The sequence below is a fragment of the Erpetoichthys calabaricus genome, chromosome 12 (assembly GCF_900747795.2).
Source record: "Erpetoichthys calabaricus chromosome 12, fErpCal1.3, whole genome shotgun sequence".
In the NCBI taxonomy this organism is placed as follows: domain Eukaryota; kingdom Metazoa; phylum Chordata; class Cladistia; order Polypteriformes; family Polypteridae; genus Erpetoichthys; species Erpetoichthys calabaricus.
Genome location: NC_041405.2, coordinates 104,708,905 through 104,736,030, shown reverse-complemented (window position 1 = coordinate 104,736,030; position 27,126 = coordinate 104,708,905). Strand labels below are relative to the sequence as shown.

Sequence of the window (27,126 nt, the reverse complement as noted above, 5' to 3'; positions counted from 1 at the left end):
TACACTTAAACGGCGTGTGCAAAGAAATTTTCCTATAAACCTTTACACTGTGCCACACACTTTGTTTGCTTTCTATTTGCATCATCTACACCTTCACACTATTCTGTATCTCATTCATACATCATGCTCTTTGTCATTCCCAACACCAGGGGTTGGCGAGCGAAGCGAGCAGGGGGCGGAGCCCCCTAGTATATATATATATATATATATATATATATATATATACAGTACATCCAGAAAGTATTCACAGCGCATCACTTTTTCCACCATTTGTTATGTTACAGCCTTATTCCAGAATGGATTAAATTCATTTTTTTCTGTCAGAATTCTGCACACAACACCCCATAATGACAACGTGAAAAAAGTTTACTTGAGGTTTTTGCAAATTTATTAAAAATAAAAAAAACTGAGAAATCACATGTACATAAGTATTCACAGCCTTTGCTCAGTACTTTGTCGATGCACCTTTGGCAGCAATTACAGCCTCAAGTTTTTTTGAATATGATGCCACAAGCTTGGCACACCTATCCTTGGCCAGTTTCGCCCATTCCTCTTTGCAGCACCTCTCAAGCTCCATCAGGTTGGATGGGAAGCGTCGGTGCACAGCCATTTTAAGATCTCTCCAGAGATGTTCAATCGGATTCAAGTCTGGGCCACTCAAGGACATTCACAGAGTTGTCCTGAAGCCACTCCTTTGATATCTTGGCTGTGTGCTTAGGGTCGTTGTCCTGCTGAAAGATGAACCATCGCCCCAGTCTGAGGTCAAGAGCGCTCTGGAGCAGGTTTTCATCCAGGATGTCTCTGTACATTGCTGCAGTCATCTTTCCCTTTATCCTGACTAGTCTCCCAGTTCCTGCCGCTGAAAAACATCCCCACAGCATGATGCTGCCACCACCATGCTTCACTGTAGGGATGGTGCCTGGCATTCACACCAAAGAGTTCAATCTTTGTCTCATCTGACCAGAGAATTTTCTTTCTCATGGTCTGAGAGTCCCTCAGGTGCCTTTTGGCAAACTCCAGGCGGGCTGCCATGTGCCTTTTTACTAAGGAGTGGCTTCCGTCTGGCCACTCTACCATACAGGCCTGATTGGTGGATTGCTGCAGAGATGGTTGTCCTTCTGGAAGGTTCTCCTTTCTCCACAGAGGACCTCTGGAGCTCTGACAGAGTGACCGTAGGGTTCTTGGTCACCTCCCTGACTAAGGCCCTTCTCCCCTGATCGCTCAGTTTGGATGGCCGGCCAGCTCTAGGAAGAGTCCTGGTGGTTTCGAACTTCTTCCACTTACGGATGATGGAGGCCACTGTGCTCATTGGGACCTTCAAAGCAGCAGAAATTTTTCTGTAACCTTCCCCAGATATGTGCCTCGAAACAATCCTGTCTCGGAGGTCTACAGGCAATTCCTTCGACTTCATGCTTGGTTTGTGCTCTGACATGAACTGTCAACTGTGGGACCTTATATAGACAGGTGTGTGCCTTTCCAAATTATGTCCGGTCAACTGAATTTACCACAGGTGGACTCGAATTAAGCTACACAAACATCTCAAGGATGATCAGGGGAAACAGGATGCACCTCAGCTCAATTTCGAGCTTCACGGCAAAGGCTGTGAATACTTATGTACATGTGCTTTCTCAATTTTTTTATTTTTAATAAATTTGCAAAAACCTCAAACTTTTTTCATGTTGTCATTATGGGGAATTGTGTAGAATTCTGAGGAAAAAAATGAATTTAATCCATTTTGGAATAAGGCTGTAACATAACAAAATGTGGAAAAAAATGATGCGCTGTGAATACTTTCCGGATGCACATATATGTGCAAGTATGTTAATCAAGTGGCAAATTCCATAGGGAGGATATATGATAGACTAACGTTTAAAAAAATTTTTTTTTGAATGCAACGCGATCTACCTTCACTACCTTTCCGATCTACTGGTCGATCACGACAGATGCATTGAGCACCCCTGCACTAGAAGTTTAAGTAGTACATAGTCTATATATAAAATATATATATATATGCAAATATATACAGTGCATCCGGAAAGTATTCACAGCGCATCACTTTCTCCACATTTTGTCTGTAGTTTGAGTCTGTAATGGCCAGTGTAAATTTATGATAATTGTAAAGGTTAGTGTGTTTTTTATTATTATTATTATTTGGTTTTATTATCTAAACAAGGGGGCTCCGCCCCCTGCTCGCTTCGCTCTGTCTACCCCCGGCGTTGGGTATCCTGAAATACATTAGTCAAGCTCGTTCGTTTTGGAGCCGTGGCCACTTTGCCCGCGGCATTTCAGACACGCGTTGTAGGTGCCTGCGTTCATTGATTTTATCCAGGCGGGCTCGTGTTTGTATATCCGTCAGTCGAGCTCGTTCATTTTGAACCCATGCCTGCTTTGCTTCCGCAGTTTCAGACGCACGTTGTAGGCGCCTGCATTCATTGATCTTATCCAGGTCGGCTCGTGTTTGTATCGTTGAGCTGTATTGTGTTTGAATTTGGTGTAAAGCGTTCAGCGGTTTGTACAATCCCAAGCAGAACATTATTCCTAATTTCACTCCGCAGTAGTGCCACTCACAATATGGCGGTGATGCCTGCGCCTTCACTCCGCACCATCTTTGTGGACCTGTAGGGCCTCCGTAGCCTCTTCCGTTTGAATCTGGGCTGCAGCGCAGAATCCTCTTTTTTGTGTGGCTGTGTCGGTAGTCGTTAGCTATGGGCGCGTTGTTGCTTCATTTCTCATTCACGTCAGTTGAGCTCTTTCGTTTTTGGGCCGTGACTCCTTCGTTCGCGGTGGATACGACTTTCGGTTGCGGTTTATGAGATGTGCGCTGTACGCGCCTGCGCAGTACGTCTCATGGTCTCATCGCTGTGTACCTGCGTCCATGCCATCCAATTTACCATTCTTGGTTAGTAATATGGATCACGTTCACACTCCTCCCTATCTGACACTGTTAGTTTTCAAATAAAGACGTGGTATAACAGAGGTGAACTCTGATGAGGGTTCTCCATTGGAGAAAGAAAACAGAAGCCTTTCCCACGAGAAATGTCCAGTCACACATAAGAATAACTCAGATGCACCAGGTGTAAAGGTGAAAGATGGCACCGCTAGGAAGCAGCAAGAGATCGTTATCCTGCCAGTGAATCTGCCACACACATGTCCTTCAGTGAAACAGCAGGGCCTGCAGAACTCGTCAAGGTATTATGTAAAGTTCTGTTGGTGGTTGTTTGTTTTTTTTTTTTTTAATATAATAAAAGACCATCAAAAAACATTTATATGTTACTTACATAAAAGCCACATCGAATGTTGTTTACCTATATTTATATACAGTAATCCCTCCTCCATCGCGGGGGTTGCGTTCCAGAGCCACCCGCGAAATAGGAAAATCCGCGAAGTAGAAACCATATGTTTATATGGTTATTTTTAGAATGTCATGCTTGGGTCACAAATTTGCGCAGAAACACAGGAGGTTGTAGAGAGACAGGAACGTTATTCAAACACTGTAAACAAACATTTGTCTCTTTTTCAAAAGTTTAAACTGTGCTCCATGACAAGACAGAGATGACAGTTCTGTCTCACAATTAAAAGAATGCAAACATATCTTCCTTTTCAAAGGAGTGCAAAGCAAGCAGTCAAAAAAAAATCAATAGGGCTTTTTGGCTTTTAAGTATGCGAAGCACCGCCGGTACAAAGCTGTTGAAGGCGGCAGCTCGCACCCCTCTGTCAGGAGCAGGAAGAGAGAGGAAGAGAGAGAGAGAGATAGAGAGACAGATAAAAAAAATCAATACGTGCCCTTTGAGCTTTTAAGTATGCGAAGCTCCGTGCAGCATGTCCTTTCAGGAAGCAGCTGCACACAGCCCCCCTGCTCACACCCCCCTACGTCAGCGCAAGAGAGAGAGAGAGAGAGAGAAAGTAAGCTGGATAGCTTCTCAGCCATCTGCCAATAGCGTCCCTTGTATGAAATCAACTGGGCAAACCAACTGAGGAAGCATGCACCAGAAATTAAAAGACCTATTGTCCGCAGAAACCCGCGAAGCAGCGAAAAATCCGCGATATATATTTAAATATGCTTACATATAAAATCCGCGATGGAGTGAAGCCGCGAAAGGCGAAGCGCGATATAGCGAGGGATCACTGTACTTCTCTACCTAAGCGTAAAGTCACAAGTAGACTACAGAGTTTCCTGTGTTTGATCGACGTAGGCATGCTGACAAAGTACATATGAAATGGTCACAAATATGTGACTATGGTCATAAAGCTTATGGAGCCAATTCTGGACAAACGCAGAACCCTAAGAACAGACATCTTCTTCACATCACTTTCACAGGCTAATAGACTGCTGCACTGCAACACAACTCTGCATGGCACCAAATCAAATGTATTTTTTTATTCTGTAATAGTAACAACTAGGTGGTTCCCCCTGCTCGCTTCACTCGCCATCCCCCCTGGGCTGCGGTACGCGCCAGCCACTTTGCATCTCTGCCGTTTCTGTTGTGAAGAGGGGGTTCTGAATGCGCCCCAAGGAGATGCGGTTGCTCCTCCGAAACCCCCTCTTAAACAGTGATACATTTTTTTTTTTTTTTTTTTTACCTCTTCTTTGCTTGATCAGCTGCTGACTTGCTGCTGTGCCGTTTGATCTGCATCTCGTGTGGCACTTTGAACATTTAAAAGCCTGTACAACAGCTGTCCTACTCTTTGTCTTTTATTTTCAGCCCCAGGCGTGGTTAAATCTCTTGGCACAAAGTCTTGTCTCACGGGATGGAAGTTCTTGATATTTTTTTAGTTTGTAATTTAAAATCGGAATAAAAATCGGAAAATCTAACAACATCACATTAAAGTTCAATAAATTCTGAAAAGAATGATACCAAACATATATATGTAGGTTTTAAAATAAGCCTGATTTAAAGCATGACAAAAAACGGGACATAAAAAGTCACATAAAATCGTTGCACTCTTAGGCTTAGGATTTTATATACAGTAATCCCTCACCTATCGCGGGGGTTACGTTCCAGAGCCCCCCGCGATAGGTGAAAATCCGCAAAGTAGCGACCTATATTTATTTTATTATTTATACATATTTTAAGGCTTTATAAACCCTTCTCACACTCTTATAAACCTTTCTCACTCTCTTGTTAACCTTTCCCACACTCTTATAAACACTTCCTATGCTCTTAAACACTTTCTACATTCTTAAACACCGCAGACCAACACTGCACTCGCTTTGTGAAGGGGGGCAGCTGAACTCACGCTGAGCAGAAATGGACTTTGTGCTGCTTCTGCCAAAATGCCTGCTTGTCGCTCTGCGCGTTTGGAAGAAGGAGGAGTGTGTGTGTGCGTGTGTGAGGGCTGAACGCACGTTCGCTCAAACCCCCCTCCCCGGAGGCGCAGTTCGCATTGTCAAGGGGGTGGGGAGCTGAATGAACGCTAAGGAGAAGTGGACTTTGTGCTGGCTTTGTGCTGCTTGTCGCTCTGCCTGTCAATAATTTAAAAGCCTGTACATCACCAATTTTCCTGTCTCACTGTCTTGTCTTGCGTGAAGTTAAAATGTTTTATAATAGTAAGATGTTACTCATATCCTGAGCCCGACATCCACATATCATATGTGTTAACAAAGTGTGTTTTATAAGTTTACATGTGTTTAAAGCATGTGGGATGGGTATTTTAAGGCTTAAACTATAAAAATGTTTATTTATATGGTCTTTCTATATCGCGGATTTTCTCCTGTTGCTGATGGGTCTGGAACATAACTTCCGCGATAGGCGGGCAATCACTTGTATTTAAAAACCCGCAAAGTCGTGAATCCGCGAAAAGTGAACCGCGAAGTAGCGAGGGATTACTGTATAGAGAGTAGATAAGAGCAGCTCACTACTCAAAATGGTACATACAAGAAGGACCCGGAATGGAACCATCAACCTCTTGATTATGAGACATTTCTTAGCTCTGTACCAGCCAAGCAGACGTGAATTTTGTTTTCTCCTGTTATATTCCTGGATAAAAGTGCACTTGTTTTGTTATACCTTTACCTTTTGTGAAAGTGTTTATTTGATATTTGGATTTCAGTCTTCGGCTTCACACATTATACATTTCACATCAGCATTTTGCCAGTTATTAGTAGAACATGAAAAAGTTTTCTGTTTTAGTTATGTGTTCCAATATTTCTTGCCTCATTTCCTGTCATCCTACATTTACCCAGATCGTTGTAAACATGGAACATACATGAAATGTATGTATTCCAAATAATGATATATTATTTACCCTATATAATTCAAGACATCTCACACCTAGACACACACACTTGAGCTGGGAGAACGTCAGCTGCCTCAGTGGGAGATGGGATAGCAGGCTGCTTGCTGCCAGTGCTGATCGACACTTTTGCAAAACAAAGACGCTAATGGACAGGTGCGAAGGAATTTAAGGTGGCCCAGGATTACAACTTTTTTCATAGGGTTCAGGGATTCTAGTGTTAATAAATATTCCAGTTCAGATGAAGAGCTTTACAGAACGTTTTAACATTCATGAATCATGCATTGTTCACTATAATGCACACCTCCCTTGTATTTGACAGTTTAGTCCAAGCCCCATAAAAGACCAAAAGCAATCAGTGTCTGATGTCTCAGTAGTTAGCTATGTTTTAAGAGAAACGGAAAATGTAGCGGTGTCTTAATGCCTCTATGTGTAGCTATAATTGGCCTAATTTTTTATTCCGCGACTGAATGTTGGCCAGAAAAATACTGGGCAGTGGAGGTTGTTTGCCACAGTGTTTTGCCCTCACCTGGATGCCTCCCCTTCATTACCTTTTTCCTAGCTCTCCCTTGGTTAGTCTTAGTTGAGTCACAGCGTTTGTGCTGCATCAGTATAACTGATGGAAATAGTTCCATATTTAATGGGCTAAAAGTGCAATTCTGAATATTTGCTCCAGAGTTTAAAATAGTTTGTTGATCATGATTCAAAATAGCTATATCTGACTGCACAAATAACACAGATGAATGCAAGGAGTAACAGCACCACTCTCTGGCATCACTAAGTATGAGGAATGTATTCCTGGCAACTCAGTTTACCTGTGACTCCATAGAGATTGAGATGCATATCATAAACTCATATGTTGCCATATGAGTTCTTGTTGTAGGACTTATTTGAAGATAACAGCCAAGATCCACTGTAATAATCTTCATCTCTTTCACAGTAGTAATAATCTTTATAACTGTAAACAATTCAGCCATGTCCATTCATAACCTCCTTTTGCTTAACTTTCAGTCTAGTCACTCTTCTCTGTACTTTCCATAGTGTTGCTATGTCTTTTTTGTAATATGTAGACCAGAGCTGAACACATCAGGCTATATAATCTAATGTCTCATTACCCTCCCTAAATGTTTCTGTATACTGATCAGATGTACAAAATAAAGAGTACACTACAACACTTGGATCATTCTCATAAGATTTTTCTTAGTTTTGAACCTCACATTGTCTATTCATATCCAACCATTTTTACTTACATGTAATACTTCACATATTTTTTTACAATAAATTTAATCTGGCATAAATCTCCTAACTTCATATTTTGTCAAGGTCCATCCATTGTGATATAGCTGATTCTACATCACCTGCTCTTCTACCTTAGTTTACTATCATCTTCAAACTTAACTAGCTTGTTACGTATATTTTTATCGGTAACATTTTCTCTGTATTAAAAAGAGCAGTGGCCTGAACTCCTAAACTTGATGAACATCGTTTTTGAGATTGTCTAATTCAGAAAAAGGTTCCTTGCACTATAATCATTTGCTTTGGATGTTTAAGCAAATTTTACATTCATGTACACACTGTACCTTGAATTTATACTTTAGCTTCTTATGAGGGACCTTATCAAATGCTTCACAAAAGTCAAGATAAATAATATATGTACCACCTTGATCATATGCTTTTGTTGCTTCCTCCTAGAATTCCAGCATGTTTGTGACAAACTGACTTGTATTCCCCAGCTAAACCCATGCTGTCTTCTCTATAATATGCAGTACCTGTTCTTAACATGTGATGCTCAATCCCCATCTTAATTTTTGCTTTTTTAAAATTTGTCCTTGGTGCTTGTTAATCTTACTGGTCTATAGATACTTGCATTACCCAAATCATCTTTTTTTATACAGTGTGGTATGGTAGCATTTACTTGCTTCCAGTCCATTGTAATATGCCCAGTATACTGTATAGTTATTTGTCTTTCTGATTTCTTTGATTTCACCATTTTTTAATCAAAGCAATACTTCACTGTCTACAAATTATAAATACAGTGCTTCCAGTCCATTGTAATATGCCCAGTATACTGTATAGTTATTTGTCTTTCCGATTTCTTTGATTTCACCATTTTTTAATCAAAGCAGTACTTTACTATCTACAAATTATAAATATAGTAGCTTCTAAATAAGTACTTGCATGAAAGACTGTAAAACATGCTGAAACTTCACAAAAAATGTAAATTTAGACCATTCACTATTTCACTGTTGGCATATTTTAGCTTACCCTTACCTTTCCAATTATACTTCAGTTCTGTTTGACTGTTCTTTTTACTATTAAAATACTGAATCTTTTCTCTGTAATTGCTTTTTAACCCTCCTAACACCCTTTTAATTTATGTGCACTTTCTCTTATAAGCCACACTGTTAATACTGAAGTAAATTGTCTTTGACACCTTATGCAACAGTGTTTCTTACTTCTTCATTTTTAGCTCCTTGTATGTCCACGGCACAGTTTTGTTTAAAGTATTACTGCTTCTACTTTTAGTAATTCACCTGTCCTACATTCCAATTTACTTTAAAGTTAAAGTTAAACAAAGTTTTAATTTTGAATGAATGATCAATATATTATACCTGGTCTGTTACCTGGCATTGCCAAGTAAATTTCCTAACCTAAGACAATGTTGATACATTGTCTTTGTATCTGGCATGAAATTACGTTCAATTACTCTTTTTGTACCAACAGACATCTTTTGAAACGTACTGTTATGTATTCTTATAGCGCTAAGCAAATGTTCTGATTCTAGGTGTAAACCAAATACTAGGCCCTGGTAAGTCTACATGAGGTTATAATTTGATTTTTTTTTCCAGTTTTGCAACACATTCCAGGTGGTGGTTCATCAGTTCATTTCAAGCTTGGCACAACAATATGAACATTTAAAATTCATGGAACCTGTAAGAATTTCATCATTAGACTACTAATCAATGTGTGAATTACAATTTAAACCCATCATTCCAATTATTGAGCCAAGGCAAATATGCTTTTTGATTTATAAGCAGAAGCAGCAGAGGTTTCTCTGTTCATATCAATATATTTTGAGGTATATTTAATAACAGCAGTCCAGTCCGTTTTTTTAATGTTTATGCATGTATTTAACAACTGCAGATTGCAAGGATTTTTTGTGTATATGTTGCAACCACAAAACAGTCGCTCTCAGGATGTTTGTGCATGTTTAGCCACACATTTCTTAGTTGATCTTGTCCAATATTGCCCTAATATCTAATATGGCACTAGTTTTTCTATTTTATTAGTACAGTTTTGAGATAATTCACATTAGTCACATCAGATAAGCAAGACAATGTACGTGTTTGCTGTAACAAGTATTGTGTTTAAGCACAATCAATAGCAGTAATACCGTAGATTCAGAATAATGCTGAACAATTAATTGCATTTTTTATCATTATTGGAGCAAGTCATTTCTGTGATAAACTTATTGTTGCATCAGATATATAGCTGGGATAAATTTAAGCTGTATTTAAATTAGGCAAGTAACCGAACTACATACTAAAAGGCTGAGAGCACCGACTCTTTCATGCTGCACACACTTCTTGCAAACAATTATGTCATATGTGTAAGAGCCACAACAGAAGCTCAGTATCCTTCAACTCAATTATTGGCAAAGACAGCTACATCATGGATATAGCTTGGCCCAGAGCAGATATAGCTCTAAAGGCCCAGACTTCAGTATTTTGGACACTTGACTACACCTTGCCGTCGGTGTTTATTTTATTTCAGAAATTAAACTGGCTCATAACAGAGTACTACGTAGGTAAAATGTTTGCCATTTTGTTATGCCTTACGCTACTTATATTTACTGTTTTTGGCAGACACTTTTAGGGCAACCTAACGTGAGTGCTATGTAGTCATCTAGTTAATGTTTCAAGTGTACTGGCAAACGTAGACCAGAGTTGCTAATAAACGGAATTCCTGACCTAAGGTAAAACAAAGACAGTAGTCGGTTAAGTTGTTTTTTTTTCTTCTTTTTCTTCTCTCCCCTTTTCCTGAAGTGCACTGCTGTCTGTTGTTATGTTGTGGGCATTTGCACTCTGAGGCTTAGATTGTAAAGTTTTGTTTCAATTTGATTTGATAGTTTTATTTTAGAGTTCTGTCCTTATTACAAAATACTAATGCAGAGAGGCTTCTCATCTTGTTGGTGCTTTAACATACTGTTTAAAAAAAAAAAAAACATGTGCCTGGTTATGTCCATTAACTGCTTTGCCCTTATACACCAGTATTTGTAATGTTAATGTTTTAGTAATTGAAGATCCCAATGATTGTAATATCCCTCCTTTAATCATGTTTTTTTATGTCATTATGAAGATGCACAGTAAAAATATAGTTTAGAACACACTCCTAACATCCTGTCTTTATCCCTGATGCATTTTAGTTGAATACAAATGTGATTTCTCACAATTTCAATAAGGTGCACATTATTTTTATTTTTATTTTATGTTACTGACAATTTCTAACACCTTTTCGTTTTTTTCTTTTCTACATAATGTGTATGTGTTATGGTCATCCAGCATCACTCTGATGTAGCCATGTTTCTATGATTGCTATGATACTGTAATTATGTACAGCTACAAGTAATACCAGCTCACTTTTTTTATTCTTGTTTCTCCTAGCAATTGTTAATGTACTAACATTTTATTTTTGCTTTTAATCCTGGCTTGACCTGAACTCCGTGCCACCACCATTCCTTAGCATAAACAAACCTCCACTAACCTACTCAGACTCTTGTTCAATGCATTATCTACCTATCTAGGGTGGTTTCCCACCTGTGCCACAGGAAGGCCCATGTGGTGTGAAGGAATCTCAATGCCTAGAGCAAACCTGGGTCTCAGTCCTCCTAATAACAGAGTTCTCAACTATCACGTGTTCCCTCTGTGCCTGGTTTTCATGGGATCACTAGGGGCTGTTCATCATCAGAATTATAAGAGAATAGACACTCTCCAGTTCTGCTTGGTCCTAAAAACTGTTAGACGCCTCCAACTCTAGGGCTGATGCTGCAGGATATTATGCAGCCCTTAGCTTTTGCTTAAATAGTAAAGTTATTTTAAAGCTGTGTATTTGCTTGGATGTTGCAATGAAAGTTTCCCATTTATCATTTTTACCCTCCCAAGTGTAATTATAATTTCAGTGTCAAATACTCTTGGGCCCTGTGGTGGACTGGCGCCCTGCCCAGGGTTTGTTCCTGCCTTGCGCCCTGTGCTGGCTGGGATTGGCTCCGGCAGACCCCCATGACCCTGTGTTAGGATATAGTGGGTTGGAACATGACTGACATACTCTTGGGTGATACAGTAGGAATATTTATACTTTTGGCACCTACTTATTTTTTTTTTTCCTGCTTAAGTATCTGCAGAGTTTTGATTTTAAGCTTGATTTGATTTCTTTCATTTTTGCTTTATGTATAGTGAACAGTAAGGTCTGTGTTATCCATTTGGTAGTTTCTGACTCTTGGCAATCCTATTATTTAATACCTCTTTTCTGTAATTGACCAGTGTTTCAGCTCTTGTATGATCTGATAACTGATATTATCAGATGTAATATTTTTTTTAATCAGTTTTATGTGCAATACTTTTTTCTGACACCACAGTTCAATTTTGATTCTGCTTTCTTTATACTCTAGTTTTCACAGCTACAGTATAAGTAGTCTCCATTTTTTTTAAATGTGAATATATACCTTATATACTCGTGAATAAGTCGGGACTTGATTTTACCGTATAATTTCTGGTATTTTATAATGTCTGTCGTATAAGTCGAATGTGGAAAACTCGCTCTATTGGTCCAAGAGATTGATATGCTAATGCCCACCTGAGAGAGTAACCACAGAGCACACTGCCTTTTTTTTTGCTATGTGTTGTGCCCACATGACCACACGGTAATATCCAAACTATTCTGAAGCAACATTTGCACTGATTTGTGTTTTTTGTATCTCACAACCTCATATACTTTTATCTTAAGAGCATCCCTTATCTATTATGGAGCATTCGATCGGGGGAAAAAAAATATGAAGCTGGTTTAAAATTAAACATTGTTGAAGTAGCGAAAGAAATTGGTAACTGCGCTGCTGCAACAAAAATTGATGTGTCTGAGAAACTGATGCAAGATTGGAGGAGACAAGAAAAAAAATCGTCGCATTTTTGAAAACGGGCATATAAGTTGGGGTCTGAATTTATGATTGATTTTTTTTGGGCTTCAAGACCTGACTTATACGTGAGTATATATAGTACATGCCACTAGAATATGTTCTGTTTTTAGAAAGGAATATAATGTTTGACAGTACATGATGTGGTTTCTGTTTTGTTCTATTTGAATTAATATATTATGATAGGTGTTTCTGTTAAATCACCAAATTTTTTCAGGTTTATTAGCTGCTTAATTAACTGTTTTAACTAATTTATTTGTATATCTCCTCATTCTAAAATGGTCTTTATAGCAACATATTTGTAATTTACACTTCTGTGTGCATTTTATATATTTATTTTTAGATATGGCTAAAGCCTTTGCTTCTCCTGTGGATCTAACGGATTATCCCCTTTACTGCACTGTGGTGGCCTATCCAACAGATCTCAGCACAATCAAAAAAAGATTAGAGAATCGCTTTTACAGGCATGTTTTATACATTTATTTTCTTGAGTTGCTCTCCTCCCTTTTCATCTCAAATTGCAAAGATGTGCAGGTTATATTAATTGAGAGATTCAACAGCAATCCAGTTTGAGCAAATGTGATGTTTATGCATGACTGTGTATTGTAGTGGGCTAGTGTCCTGTCATAATTACTGTGGCGCATCAGATGTTGCCTGGACAGCTCTGTTATCCACTTGTTGGACACTACAGATACCTTGATAGCCATCCCTTCTAGCAATATACTAAATGCAATTTTAGACATTTTCATATGCATATGCAAAAGTATATTAGACTGTTGTATGAATTCATAAATTGACCTTGCTTAATAAGAAACTATACATGGATGATGTGATTGCTATATTAATCACCCTGGCATGCTGATACCTTTTTTTTTTTTTGCAAGCATTCTATAAGCAATGAACATGAACAATATGTATGTAAACTAGTATATCGATGAATCAACTTGCACTTTTTCAAAATTCTGAACAAATTTATCATTAGGGACTAAATTAGGTTAATAGAAGAGGAACTGCAGCATAGAAGTTCCCTCTCTAATAAGTACCTCTTAAGTTATGAAGTAAAGGTTTATTGTTAAGTTTAATTTATATACTTTACTGCATACTAGTTTTGGCTGCTATGCACAGTCAGTCATGTAAAGTTTGTATATTCTCCTCATCTGCATGGGCTTTCTCTAGGTATCCAGTGTTCTTCTCAAAACCCAAAGAATTGACAGGTTAATTGACCATTCCAAATTGGCCTGATGTGTGTTTGCATTGTGAGTTAGATGTCAGAATGTTATCTTTTGAGCTTGTTGCAGTGTTTTGAGGAGCACCAGGTTTTCAGAGTATCTGACAGTACACTTAGCAGAGAAAATGCTGGTTGCATTTTAGCAATTTATCTTGGACAAAGAATATCTTGTTTTCTAAACCTTGGGATTCCAGATCAATAATAACCTATAGTATTTATTAGTTCCTTTGATACTAGTGAAGGATGTTCATTTCACTGTCTACTGGAGATCCATGCTACTTTAGTTGCATGTTTCTGTTAAATTCAGAAGTCTTTTGAAATAAGCTCATTGGAAAAAATATTTGTTAGCTTTTCTATAATGTTCAGACAAAACTACTACAGGCTGTTGATTATCAAGCCTGTTTGTGACATTCTTCAGGCTTGAAAACTGAGACCAGTAATGGATTGGTATCCATCCAGGCTTATTTTCTACCTTTCTCTAGGAGGTTTTTATCCTAGCCTTTGGCTTCAGTAATCTTTAATTAGATTGAACAGGTTTTAGAATGTGTTATTGACGATTGGGTTGAAACCTGCCAGATTCCTGATTTTTAGTACCCGATAAGCACTCAACAGAATAGGTGTGTTAAATTCCTAGGAATGTCATTAAATTGGTCAACATCATTGTGAATGCCCCTATACTCCAACCCAGTGATTCTTTTGCAATATCTCATTTATGTTACCATACAATACCACAATCAGTCCTTAAATGTTAAGTTATTTTCCAGGCTAGGCGGTTCATTGTGTTTTGGCAGATGTGCAAAGGGTATTTTTGAGTGTATTGTAACTTATAAAATGTGCTCACTATTACAATGTCCTTTGTAGATTTAATGGTTTAATCTCCTTTACGTGTCTAACCACCATACTGTTAAGAAGAGGCACTTTTTTAAGTTTAGGACATATGTGGTCATTACCAGTTAGGTACGCATTGTAAATAACACCCGTCTACTGTGCTATTTATTGTTATGACTTTACCAGCTCTCTTCCTTTACAATTTGTTTAGATATAAGAGTATGCATGTGCAGTGTACAATATACAGTACCCCCTTAATTGTCTTGACGCTAAATATGAGTCAAAACAGAAGAGCGCAAGTGACATACTACATATAACTTAGTGTTTGGCTTTAGGTGGATGCCAAGATATAGTATGAGTGGAAATAAACAAAAAATGCCATGTAGCTTTCTTGCACAGTTTATAGTTCTGTTTTCCTGAGAAATGTGTGTGAATTAAATTTCAGGTAATTTTCATGATAAAAGTGTACTAAACACGTGGTTGTTGCTCCTCAAAACTCCCAGCTTTTTAGTGCATATAAAGTAATATAAGTAAAAATTGACTGTTAAATCAGAGCTGAAAAGAATAATTAAAATACCGGTAGCATAATGATGTGAATGATATTTGATCAGTCTTAACTCTCTAAGTTCCACTTAGTTTTAGTAAAACGTTGTGTTTTTGATGTTTTTTCACTCATTATTCAGTGTGGACTTAACTTAAAATGTATTTCTTCATTTTTGAATGTAGAGAAAAGCCAAGCAAAATGACACCTTTTATTGGCTAACTAAAAAGATTACAATATGCAAGCTTTCGAGGCAACTCAGGCAAGATGTAATACAGAAACTGGAGTTCCCTATGTTTATATACACACTCTAGGACAAGAAACAACATTAGTAAATCTTTAAATGAGAAATTTCAAATGTAAAAAATTAATAGATTCATTCAGGCTAGGGTTAATTTAACAAGAGAGAGAAGAACAATGTATGGTCAAGATCTCTGGATAAGATAACTGTCCAACAAAGTCTTTTGAAGTTTGTAATAAGTTTTTTCAAAACAATGTAGATTTGTAGACAGGTTGTCTGTCATTCTGAGAAATGTAAACAATCCTCATATCTGGCCATAAAACTCTTGTCTCTATTCAACCCATGTTGTAATGTATTAAATTTTAGCATGAGTTTAACTTCCCATTCTTTTCTCTTGCTGTGTTTTGAAGTTGCCCATAAGCACTGTGACTTTAAAGTCCCTCTCACAGTGTCCATGGCTGTTGAAGTGGGCAGCTACAGGAACATCTGTGTTGCCATGTTTAATGTGGAACCTGTGTAAATTCATTCTCTGGCGGAGTGTTTGTCCAGTTTCTCCCACATAGAGTGCAGTGTCAGGACATTTCATGCAGAAAATTAGCAAGATTACATTAGATGATCTGCAGGAAAATGATCCCTTTATGTGATGTTCAAGTCGGCAGTGTGGTATAACTATACGGTCTGTATCATAAATGTGGGCACACGTTTTGCATCTTTTCTGTAGGCATGGAGGTATGCCATTTTCTGTTGGTTCACTTAGGGAGCTTCGGACAATTAGTTGTTGAAGGTTTGGTGGTTGTCTGTATTCCAGGAGGGGAGGTTCAGGAAATACATTTTTCAGTGTTTGGTCATTGTTTAGTATTGGTTGAAGTTCTTTTATAATTTTTCGAAGTGTTTCAAGATGTGGGTTGTAGGTGACAACAAGGGGGATGCGGTTCTTGTTGTCTTTGTTTTTATATTCCAGAAGGTTGTCTCTGGGTATGGCAGTAGCTCTTCTTATTTGAGTGTCTGTTGTTTTGGGGGTGTAACCTTGTCTGATGAAATCTTGTCTGAGCTCTTGCAGTTGTTGATCCCAGTCTGTCGGGTCTGAGCAAATACGATTGTACAATTGTACCGATTGTATTGCTTGGCTGAAAATAATGGAGCGCCTTATATGCTTGGGGTGGAAGCTATCACTTTTCAGGTAGGTCCGTCTGTCTGTCTGTCTGTTTGTGAAAAACAGAAGTTACAAGGGTGTTGTCTTTCAGTTGAACGGTGGTGTCAAGGAAGCTGACTTCTGTTTTTGAGTAATTCAGCTTCAGCTTTATGTTGGGGTGAAAAGAGTTATATCCATTATGAAAATGGAGGAGGTCCTTCTCACCGGCAGTCCAGATTATGAAGATGTCATCTATGTAATGGAGATACAACATTGGTTTTACGATGCACATTGACATGAAATCTTCCTCCAATTTTGCCATAAATAGATTTGCATAGTGAGGTGCAAACCGACAGTCCATTGCAGTCCCCATTTGTTGCAAGTAGCACTCTTGTCCAAAAGAGAATAGATTGTGTCAGAGTGAATTTTATCATTTCTATTACTGACTTTGTGGGTAAATCATGTTGTTTGAGGTACAGTTCACATACCAATATGCCATCATCATGGGGAATGTTTGTGTAAAGTGCCTCAACATCCATTGTGGCCAGTAAGGTTCCTTCAGGTAAGGGGCCTAAAGCAGACAGTTTTTTTTTAAGAAGTCAGTGGTGTCCTGGATGTAGCTGGTTGTATTATGGGTGAGGGGTTTTACCCAACCTGAAATATTTTCTGTAAGGGAGCCAATTCCTAAGATTATAGGCCCTCCTGGGTTCCCTTCTTGTGGATTTTAGGAAGCATGTAGAAGTAACCCATTTTGGGGTTCTCAGGAATTAAACTGTTTACATGATCCCTGATGTCAAGAGGAAAGCTACTTACTATCTTTTTTAGTTCCTTTTTGTAGAGATATGTTGGGTCTTCTTGCAGTTTGTAATAATGCATAGTATTGGACAATTGTCTTTGTGCTTCCTGTATATAATCTGATGTGTTCATGATGACTAAAGCACCCCCTTTGTCTGTTGGTTTGATAATGATTTCTGTATTTTCCCTTAGTGAATGTATGGCTCTCCGCTCATCCCCAGTAATGTTTTCTATCCGATTTTGTTGCCTGTTTAAGATTCCTGTTTTCACTCTCTGTCGGAAGCAGTCTATATAATTATCCAGGGTAGAGTTTCTGCCAGCTTCTGGTGTCCATGTGGATTTATTGATGGGGTTGTTGTAACTGCTTGTTGTTGGTTCCTGTGTGTTACTGTTTTCTTTCTTGTGGAAAAATTCTTTTCTGTTTTCTGAAGAATTCTTCCATATCACTGCAGAGTCTGATTTTGTCAATGGGCTTTGCAGGACAATATGAGAGTCCCTTTGTAAGTAGTGAAATCTCTGCTTCATTTGGTGTGTATGAGGAGAGATTAACAATACAGGTCTGTTGCTCTTTGTTTTTTGCTATTAAGTGTCCAGCTTTCTCTCGTAGTCTATGCAGCTTTTTCTTTTTGTTGACAATGAGGAGTTTCTGGAGTCTTTTGTAATAGCGATGGAGCTCCTTTACCATCTCCTGCCTGTCATTTCCAAGGAGCAGGATGAGGTCTTGGATCTCTCTTTGCGTGTTCTTCTTCATGTTGTAGAAAATTTGGATTAGGTGGTTTCTTATCCTTGCAGATGTCCTAAAACAAAGTTGCTCTGCAAACTGAGTATTATAAGTGTGAATGGTTGGATTCCTTATCATGATGCCTTTCGGGATAAGATTTTCCTTTTTGCATTTCGTTAAGAAGAAGATGTCGCTGTCCATGTGTGCCAGTTTTTGCAGCTCTTTTCCAACTCTCTTTCATGTTTTATATAAATATACAAACTGAAGTTTATCTTCTTAATAAAAGATCTAATACTGAAGCAACTAAAATCTATCATCATTGTGCCAGAGAGGGCCATTGTGTTGCTTTTGTCATAAATACACTAAATAGCCAAGAAAACACATACATTTTGTTGTTTACAGAAACTTATATTTGTGCCTTAATATCAAAAAGTTATCCATACCTTGTCAATAGGTTTGTTATTGCCGTTACTCTGACTTTTTCCAATGAATGGATCTTTTAGGGCTTCAGAAAGGGTAAGAGAGACTTTATTTTAACCTCCCTTTTTGATTTCATCTTTGTTTAAAAATTTACGTCACTGATGATGGTATTTTAAGATCCAACACTTCATGCGCTGAAAAACTGGTTGTCCTGTGCTGTTGCAGTAGCAATAATAATAATTATAATACACTAGCCAACCCGCGGCGTAGCATACGCCGCATAATTATGTATTGATGGGTGAACACTTCCTGAACAACACAGATGTCCAAATGGGGTGGGTTTGAGGATACGACTGTGAGTGAATGGAAAGATAGACCTCTGGAGAGAGCAACATACAATTGTCCGTGACTGAAAGTGGGATCGTTTGTGACAATGGAGGCCACGCTGGTGAAAGTTACTTCGTCGGTAGGAATAAGTGTCAGCACTTGTTCATTATGGTGTAGCGAGTCTTCGTTGTTGACGCTTAATATAGCTTGCGTACTGAGTGGTTCCGGAGTCACAGTTGAGAAACACTTTTTTAATGTCTTTTAAGCATAGGGAAAAAAATTAACATGTGAAACATCCGTAATGTAATAAGCCACCAAGAAAAGTAACATTGCAACAATGCACGCTACGACCCTATCGCTGTAAACAGAAGTGAAAACAAAATCGAGCCCGGGGCATTCTTTAACTGCCTTGTGGCGCAGTGGTAGTGCTGCTGCTTTGCAGTAAGGAGACTGTGGAAGATTGTGGGTTTGCTTCCCAGATCCTCCCTGTGTGGATAGCGCTTTGAATACTGAGAACACTGCTATATCAATGTAATGAAGTATTATTATTCTTATGCGTCCAGCCCTCTCTCTCGCACCCCAGTATGTGTGTGTGTGTCTCTCTCTCTGACTCGCTCGCTGCACGTGTTCCTGCAGGCATACGCCGCATAATTATTTATTGATGGCTGAACACTTCCGGAAAGACACAGTTGTCTAAAAGGGGTGGGTTTGAGGATACAACAGTAAGTGAATGAAAAGATGGAACTCTGGAGAGAGCAACATACAATTGTCTGTGACTGAAAACTGGTTTTGGCAGATACATGCATATCTTTTTGGAAGTTTGGCCCTGTGCCTTATTAATTTTCATCGTAAAGGCCAATCTAACAGGAAATTGTCTTCGTGTAAAAGGCAAATTATCCGCGACAAAGAGTTTTACACGCTGCTTACCAACCCGCGGCGTAGCGTACGCCGCATAATCTCGCCGCTTTTTTAATATTTTTTAAGCAGAGGGAAAAAAATGAACATTTGCAAAATCCATAATTTAATAAACCACCAAGAAAAGTAACATTTCAACAATGCACGCTACGAACCCACATACAGTCATCGTTCAGTATGCACTGCCTGCTCATGTGCCTGCCCCCAACTCCTCACCTGAGTCACTGTCGTCTGTGCACCTCTGAGCCACGTCGTCTTTTCATTGTTCTTTGCGGTCACCCGACCATTCGGGGGTGGGGGGGAGTGTTGGGTACAAAGGGCAGGGACATAATCAGTGCGAGCGTATGACCCGCACTTACTTGGGTATTTGTTGTTCGTGGGGAACAATTGCAAGCCCCGGTCCCCATTATGAATGGGGTTCAACGGCTTACCCACGCCATTAGGCGCCGGGTAGACACACGTTGATCCATTCAGTGTAGTGCGCGTGTAGTACCGGACTTCCAAAGGCATCACAGACCTGTTAATGCTCAATCTCACATGGCTGAAAGCCACTTGACCCTCTAAGAAGTTGGACGCCGACCGCTTGAACTATTTAGCAGTAGGGAGTCTCATTCATTTTCGGATTTGACCAGACTAAACGCTCCACCAACTAAGTACGGCCATGCAACACCACGCACAGAATCAAGAAAGAGCTATCAATCTGTCAATCCTCTTCGTGTCCGGGCAGGGTGAGGTTTCCGGTGTTGAGTCAAATTAAGCAAAATTTGTGTGTGGTGAGTTGTTGCGTCCGGGCACATGAGCAGGTACTGTGAATGCCTTGAGAGCGTGGGTGGACGTGTGCCGGGGAATAATGAGTATCTATATATATTCTTCGATATAGACAGTGTCTGATAGTTTGATGGTTTTACACTCCAGTACATTGTGGTGAACTCTGGTAACAGTCAGGCGGGCAGGCGTTCTCATCCCATGCTCTTAGAGTTGGTGGGCATGTTTCTCTATTGGTTCGAGTTGTTGGCCGGTGCTCTGTCATTTGTATTGTAACCCATGGTCGGACGACTTGGTGGATTATATATGGAAATGCCGAAACCGAAAAGAATAATGAAAAGTCAACGTGGCTCAGTGGTGCATGTGTACTGTAGCAGAGACGAAAGCGAGTTGGTGAGTTGTTGCGTCCGGGCACATGAGCAGGCACTGTGAATGCCTTGAGAGCGTGGGTAGATGCGTGCTCGAGTTGGTGGGCTGGGCTTTGTGAGTTGACTGACATGGCTATTTTTTGCATATCCCATGGTTGTCTTCCGGCAGTGTGAATGCCTCGAGAGACAGGGTGTCCTTGTTTGGTGAGTTGTTGCAGTTTGTCAGTTAAAAGCTGCGATGGTTTTACACGTTTGGTGAGTTGTTGCAGTGTGTGAGTTAAAAGCAGCGATGGTTTTATACGCTGGTAACAGTCAGGCGGGTGGGCAGGCGTTCTCGTCCCATGGTCTTAGAGTTGGTGGGCGTGGCTCTGTGTTGTCGGCGGGCGTGGCTCTGTGAGTTGTCGGCGTATCCAATCGTCTTAGTGTTGGTGGGTGGGTCTCTGTGAGTTGGTGGACGTGGCTATATCATGCGTGTCCCATGTTTTACACGCTGCATACAGCGATTCACATCCACGACAAACATGCCTCTTCTTAGATGGTCCTGCCGTGTCCACCCTCGTTCTTGAAGCATGCACACCGCCTGGTCATGCGCCCGCTCGCAAGAGCAACTCGCAGAGACCTGCCCACCAACTCTAAGACCATGGCGTGTAAAACAGTTTACGATGGTGGACGCGGTCGTGCGTCGTAACCGGAAAGAATAATGAAAAGTCAATGTGGTTCAGAGGTGCATGTTGACTGTAGCAGAGACAAACGCGAATGACGCCATGTTTTGTGAGTTGCTGCGTCCGAGTTGGTGGGCGTGGCTCTGTGAGTTGTCGTCGTATCCAATGGTCTTAGAGGTGGTGGGCGTGGCTCCGTCCTGCGTGGTCCATGGGTGTCTTGCTCGCTGGTGGCTTAGTGAATTATATATATATAGATTTTATTTATATAGTGCCTTTTCCATGCTCGAGGCACTTCAGAGTCACAGAAAAAACACCAGGTATATGTAACATTGGATACAAATATTTTCCGCATAGAACACAAGAACAGATAAATACAGGATAGACAAAGCTATAAATAGAACAAAGAGAAGAGGAACATTTTTTAAATTTCCTCAAACATATTCTGTTTTTGAAGTGCTGCTGAATTGTTTTTTGTAGGACAAGTATTGTGCACTGCCTTTTTGATTACTGAAGAATGTAATATTCTAGTAATGTCTATTAAGCATTAAAGTCCTGAATTGTCTTCTATAATCCTTTGTAAAGACTGTATTGTATGGCAACAGTTTGTGAGTTTGTAGCAGTGCATCCTTTTTTATTTTAACCAGTAACTACATTAAGAGGTTATTTTGATGTGTTTTTTTTATTGAAAAGCAAGTAACATGCCATATAAACAAGTCTAACTTAAAACTAAATTCAGTTCAACCCCCACCCCATGAGAAAGAGAGGAAGGCCAACAGCCAGAGTAAAACTTTGAGTAGAAAAAAGGGAAGAGCCACATGTTTTGGGCATGCACCAAATTAACTTGATTCTGGACAAAATCTTTAAATGCCCATCAGAGAGCCTTGGTGTCACAATCAGTCCTAATCCATTAACAGCTGTGTTTGGTGTACTCCCAGAATGGCTTAAAGTGGAGAATGTTTGGACAAACAAACTGTAATTGCCTTTTATTCACTATTATCATGTAGACTTATCTTGCTCAACTGGAAGAATCCTAGCTCACCTCCTTTAAAAAGTCAGTGGGTATATACTATTGTATATAATTTGAAATTAGATAAAATCAAATTCTCACTTAGAGGAACTGTTCAAAACAATTTTTTTTTTTTCATTTTGATGTTTTGTTATTTACAGAAGGATATCAGCTCTCATGTGGGAAGTGCGCTACATTGAGCACAATGCTCGGACCTTTAATGAGCCAGAAAGTCCAATTGTTGCAGCTGCTAAAATTGTCACAGATGTGCTTCTCCGATTCATTGGGTAAGTTTACCCCATTTTTTCTAAATGTACCTTTATGTTGCCCTGTACTGTATCAGTAAGACTGTGAAAAATATTCTTTTACATTTACTTTTTCCTAATGTCTAGCTTCCAATCCTTGGAATTTCATTTGTTGGGGAAAAAAAAGATGATAATGTGATTAGTGTTTGAATTTATGATCGCTATTTACTTTTGGCCGTGTTTTCTGCCTCCTCTCTCTCATGACCCTGTGCCCTTTCCCCCATGCAAATCTATTTTTGGCCATATTAAAAATTTTGGAAACAGTATTTCTTTTGGTGACTGCCTGTTTACTGTCATTTAATGTTCTGACTTTTCATTTTACATATATACCATAGAGACCAAAGCTGCACTGATATTCTTGAGTTGTGCCGTAAGGTGAAAAATGAAGAGCTGAGCAGTGCAGAAGAAGAAGAGGTAAAAAAATAAACAATACTTTAGGGGAAATGCTGCCATTTTTGTTTTTCATTTGCTAGCTGATTGTATTTGTATTATAGAAGCTACAGACAAGAAACACACCAGTTTAACTTTGACATGAAACTCTTCTGGTTAGCAATTTGGAAAACCATTAATTACCACTTCAGAGAAAGTTAGAGTTTTGTATTTCTCGAGCTGTTGTAATTTAATTGCCTGAATTATTCCCAAAATACACCTGTCAGCCACAACATTAAAACCAACTGCATTATATATTTTCTAGGCACCCCCATCATGCCACCTAAACAACTCTCACCTGTCAAGGCATTGACTCCAAGACTTCTGATGGTGTCCTGTGGTATCTGGCACCAATACATTAGCAGCAGATGGGAGCAGGATGCACTATGGGAAGAAGGCAAACTCCTTCGTGGGAATGGTACTCTGCCTGAGAGAGGTTAATGCCATCAGGGAGTACCATTCCCACGAAGGAGTTTACCTTCTTCCCATAGAGCATCCTGCTCCCATCTCTTCCCCAGGTAAACTGTGCACATGCACCTGACCATTTACATGATCTAAAAGAAAATGTGACTCATCAGACCAGGGCACCTTCTTCTATTGCTTCACCGTTCAGTTCTGACACTCGCATGCCCATTGCAGGCACTTTCAGCACTGAACAGCGACTATGCAGTAAGTTGCAATACATTGTGTGTTCTGACACCTTTCTCTCATGACCAGCATTAAGCTCTTCTTTGGGATCAGACCAGACGGGCTAGCCTTCGCTCCCCACGTTCATCTCTGGGCCATGGGTGCTCATGACCCTGTTGCCAGAGCACCAGTTGTCCTCCCTTGAGCCACTGTTTTTAGGTACTAACCCCTGCATACCAGTAACACCTCCCATAGAACTTGCTAGTTTGGAGATGCTCTGACCCAGCCATTACAATTTGTCCCTTGTCAGAGTCACTCAGATCCTTACACTTGCCAATTTTTCCTGCTTGCAACCCATCACATTCATGATTTGACTGTTTATTTCTTGCCTGATAAGTCTCACCCCTTGACAGAGGTGCCATTGTAACAAGATAAACAATGTTATTTGCTTCACCACCGTCAGATGCATTAATGTTATGGCTGATCAGTGTATGCCAGTGTTGAGTTTCAGAATAAAATTTCGGTTCTTCATGGAATCATATTGCATTAGTCTTAGACACATAGTATCTGTCAGTTGAATGTTTGAATTCATGGTGCCCAAAATGTAGATCACTGTGCTCTTCATTTGTTTAAGGAGGCAGATTTGGACATTGACTCTGACACACCTGGGACCTCAGCAGGGCAAAAGGCAAGTGACAAATAATTCTTTAACCCAGGATTTTGCTAAAGAAGTTTTTATATTTCTCAAAGGCTTTTTCATTGTTTTGGCTTTACTATAGCTTACTTTACTCATTACTAAAAAATATGCTAATACAAACTGTATTAGTTAAAAAAAAAAAAAATCTTTCCCAATCAGTTTAGCAGTTTTACAAGCTTAGTTTTCCAGAAATAAGCTCACGTTGCTGGTGGAGGCTAATCTGACTATAATTAATATGATAATAGAAGCTGAGTTTATTTCATTTTTGTTGTGTTATTTTTAGTGCCTTTTGCCTTGTGAAATAACTCTGATCTTTGTAAAAAAATTTTATTTCTTTTGCCTTTTGCTTTCTTTTGTCACATTCAGTTACTAGTGAATTATGTGCGCAGAAATCTACTCCTGTATTTATGTGCAAAAAATAAGATATTTTGTAGATACTTAAAACATTTTAACAGACATGCAAGTATTTAGCCTCTTGGTTCTGGCATCTCTAAATTATTTCGGTTTGACTTGATTGACCCTTGGTCTCTGCAGTGCAAGAATTATTTTTCAAGATGTAGTTAATTGCACACATCGTTACTCTGCACTATATTGAGTAAACAACATTACAGTGCATTATCAGATATACAATAGGATTACTATCATAAAGTAATTTAAAATGTAAAAAAAATATATACCATTGACACTTTAGGAGGATCTAAGAGGTATAGCTGTTAAATATTAATATCTTGTCATAATGTTTTTATTATTTAAAGGCAGTTGATATAAATTTGTAAATGTTTTCTAAGAAAGGTGATATGCAATTTAGCAATTATGGGAAAATCTGTCATTTTTGCATTCAGTTTTCAATGCTAGCAGTCCAATGATATACATTTCCATTATGGTAGGGGCAACAATTTAGTTGCGCTTAGTTTTTGAACTTAAGAGCAGTGGAGCCTCATGAATCGACAACAGTGTTGAGGACTAAAAGTGATAAAGTTGCAATGAGCATTTGCCAGGAGTTTCATAATGAGAGATTTGGGCCCTACTTTTCTAATCATTTTATGTGGTATAAAAAGTAAGGCAGGTTTTGGAGCAAATGGCTTTATGTCCGTAAAAGAGTGAAGCTGGACAGTAAACTGGTATTTATGTCATTGTCACAAAATTTGATTTTGCTAAGACATAAGCAGCAACAGCTTGAACCTGTTGAATACAGCAGGAGAAGGCATACACTTCCTTAAAATATGTTGGCTAGAGATTACCACTTTTACTAAACCAAAGGTAGATACTGTATATCTACATATATCTTTTGAGCAGACTGCAGTTTGTGAGACTCGAACTATGTGTTTCTGATGTGGATTTGAGTAACACTGGAGCACCACAAGGAACAGTCTTGTCTCCTTTTATCTTCACTCTTTCGTCTCTGACTATTAAATATAACACCAGGTCATGTCATAGTATACGAGTCAGATGGAGAACTTCCTTTCTTGGTAGAAAGAGAATTGTCTGCAAATAGTTGACTGGTTATTGATTTTCAACCACACCAAAGAGTCTATGTCTGGTCACTGTACAAGGGAGTGGAAGTGGAGGTGGCCCATTCCAGCAAGTATTTGTGGGTCCACATCATTTATAGGTTGTACTGCTCTCGGAACACAGAGGAGCTATATAAGAAAAGGCAGAGCATGCTCTTTTTCCTTTGGAGACCAAGTTCCTTTTAATGTGACATCCTTCAAATCTTCTATAACTCTGATGGCCAGTGTGGTTTTTCTACTCTGTGGTGTATTGGGCTGGTAACATTACTTCAAGAGAGGCCCACTGAATCCATCCATCCATCCATTGTCTCCCGCTTATCCGAGGTCGGGTCGCGGGGGCAGCAGCTTGAGCAGAGATGCCCAGACTTCCCTCTCCCCGGCCACTTCTTCTAGCTCTTCCGGGAGAATCCCAAGGCGTTCCCAGGCCAGTCGAGAGACATAGTCCCTCCAGCGTGTCCTGGGTCTTCCCCGGGGCCTCCTCCCGGTTGGACGTGCCCAGAACACCTCACCAGGGAGGCGTCCAGGAGGCATCCTGATCAGATGCCCGCGCCACCTCATCTGACTCCTCTCGATGCGGAGGAGCAGCGGCTCTACTCTGAGCCCCTCCCGGATGACTGAGCTTCTCACCCTATCTTTAAGGGAAAGCCCAGACACCCTGCGGAGGAAACTCATTTCAGCCGCTTGTATTCGCGATCTCGTTCTTTCGGTCACTACCCATAGCTCATGACCATAGGTGAGGGTAGGAACATAGATCGACTGGTAAATTGAGAGCTTCGCCTTGCGGCTCAGCTCCTTTTTCACCACGACAGACTGATGCAATGCCCGCATTACTGCGGATGCCGCACCGATCCGCCTGTCGATCTCACGCTCCATTCTTCCCTCACTCGTGAACAAGACCCCGAGATACTTGAACTCCTCCACTTGGGGCAGGATCTCATTACCAACCCTGAGAGGGCACTCCACCCTTTTCCGGCTGAGGACCATGGTCTCGGATTTGGAGGTGCTGATTCTCATCCCAGCCGCTTCACACTCGGCTGCGAACCGATCCAGAGAGAGCTGAAGATCACGCCTGATGAAGCAAACAGGACAACATCATCTGCAAAAAGCAGTGACCCAATCCTGAGCCCACCAAACCGGACCCCCTCAACACTCTGGCTGCGCCTAGAAATTCTGTCCATAAAAGTTAT

The 27,126-nt window shown here is 39.8% G+C and overlaps 1 protein-coding gene across 1 annotated transcript in view; it reads left to right on the top strand.

Annotated features, from left to right (window-relative positions):
* Positions 1–27,126, top strand: part of brwd3 (bromodomain and WD repeat domain containing 3) — a 183,440-nt gene that overhangs the window by 119,043 nt on the left and 37,271 nt on the right. Inside the window, 4 exon segments of the mRNA XM_051934489.1 lie at positions 12,765–12,885; positions 22,532–22,657; positions 23,011–23,089; positions 24,366–24,423. Of these exon segments, the coding sequence (XP_051790449.1) occupies positions 12,765–12,885; positions 22,532–22,657; positions 23,011–23,089; positions 24,366–24,423 (384 nt within the window).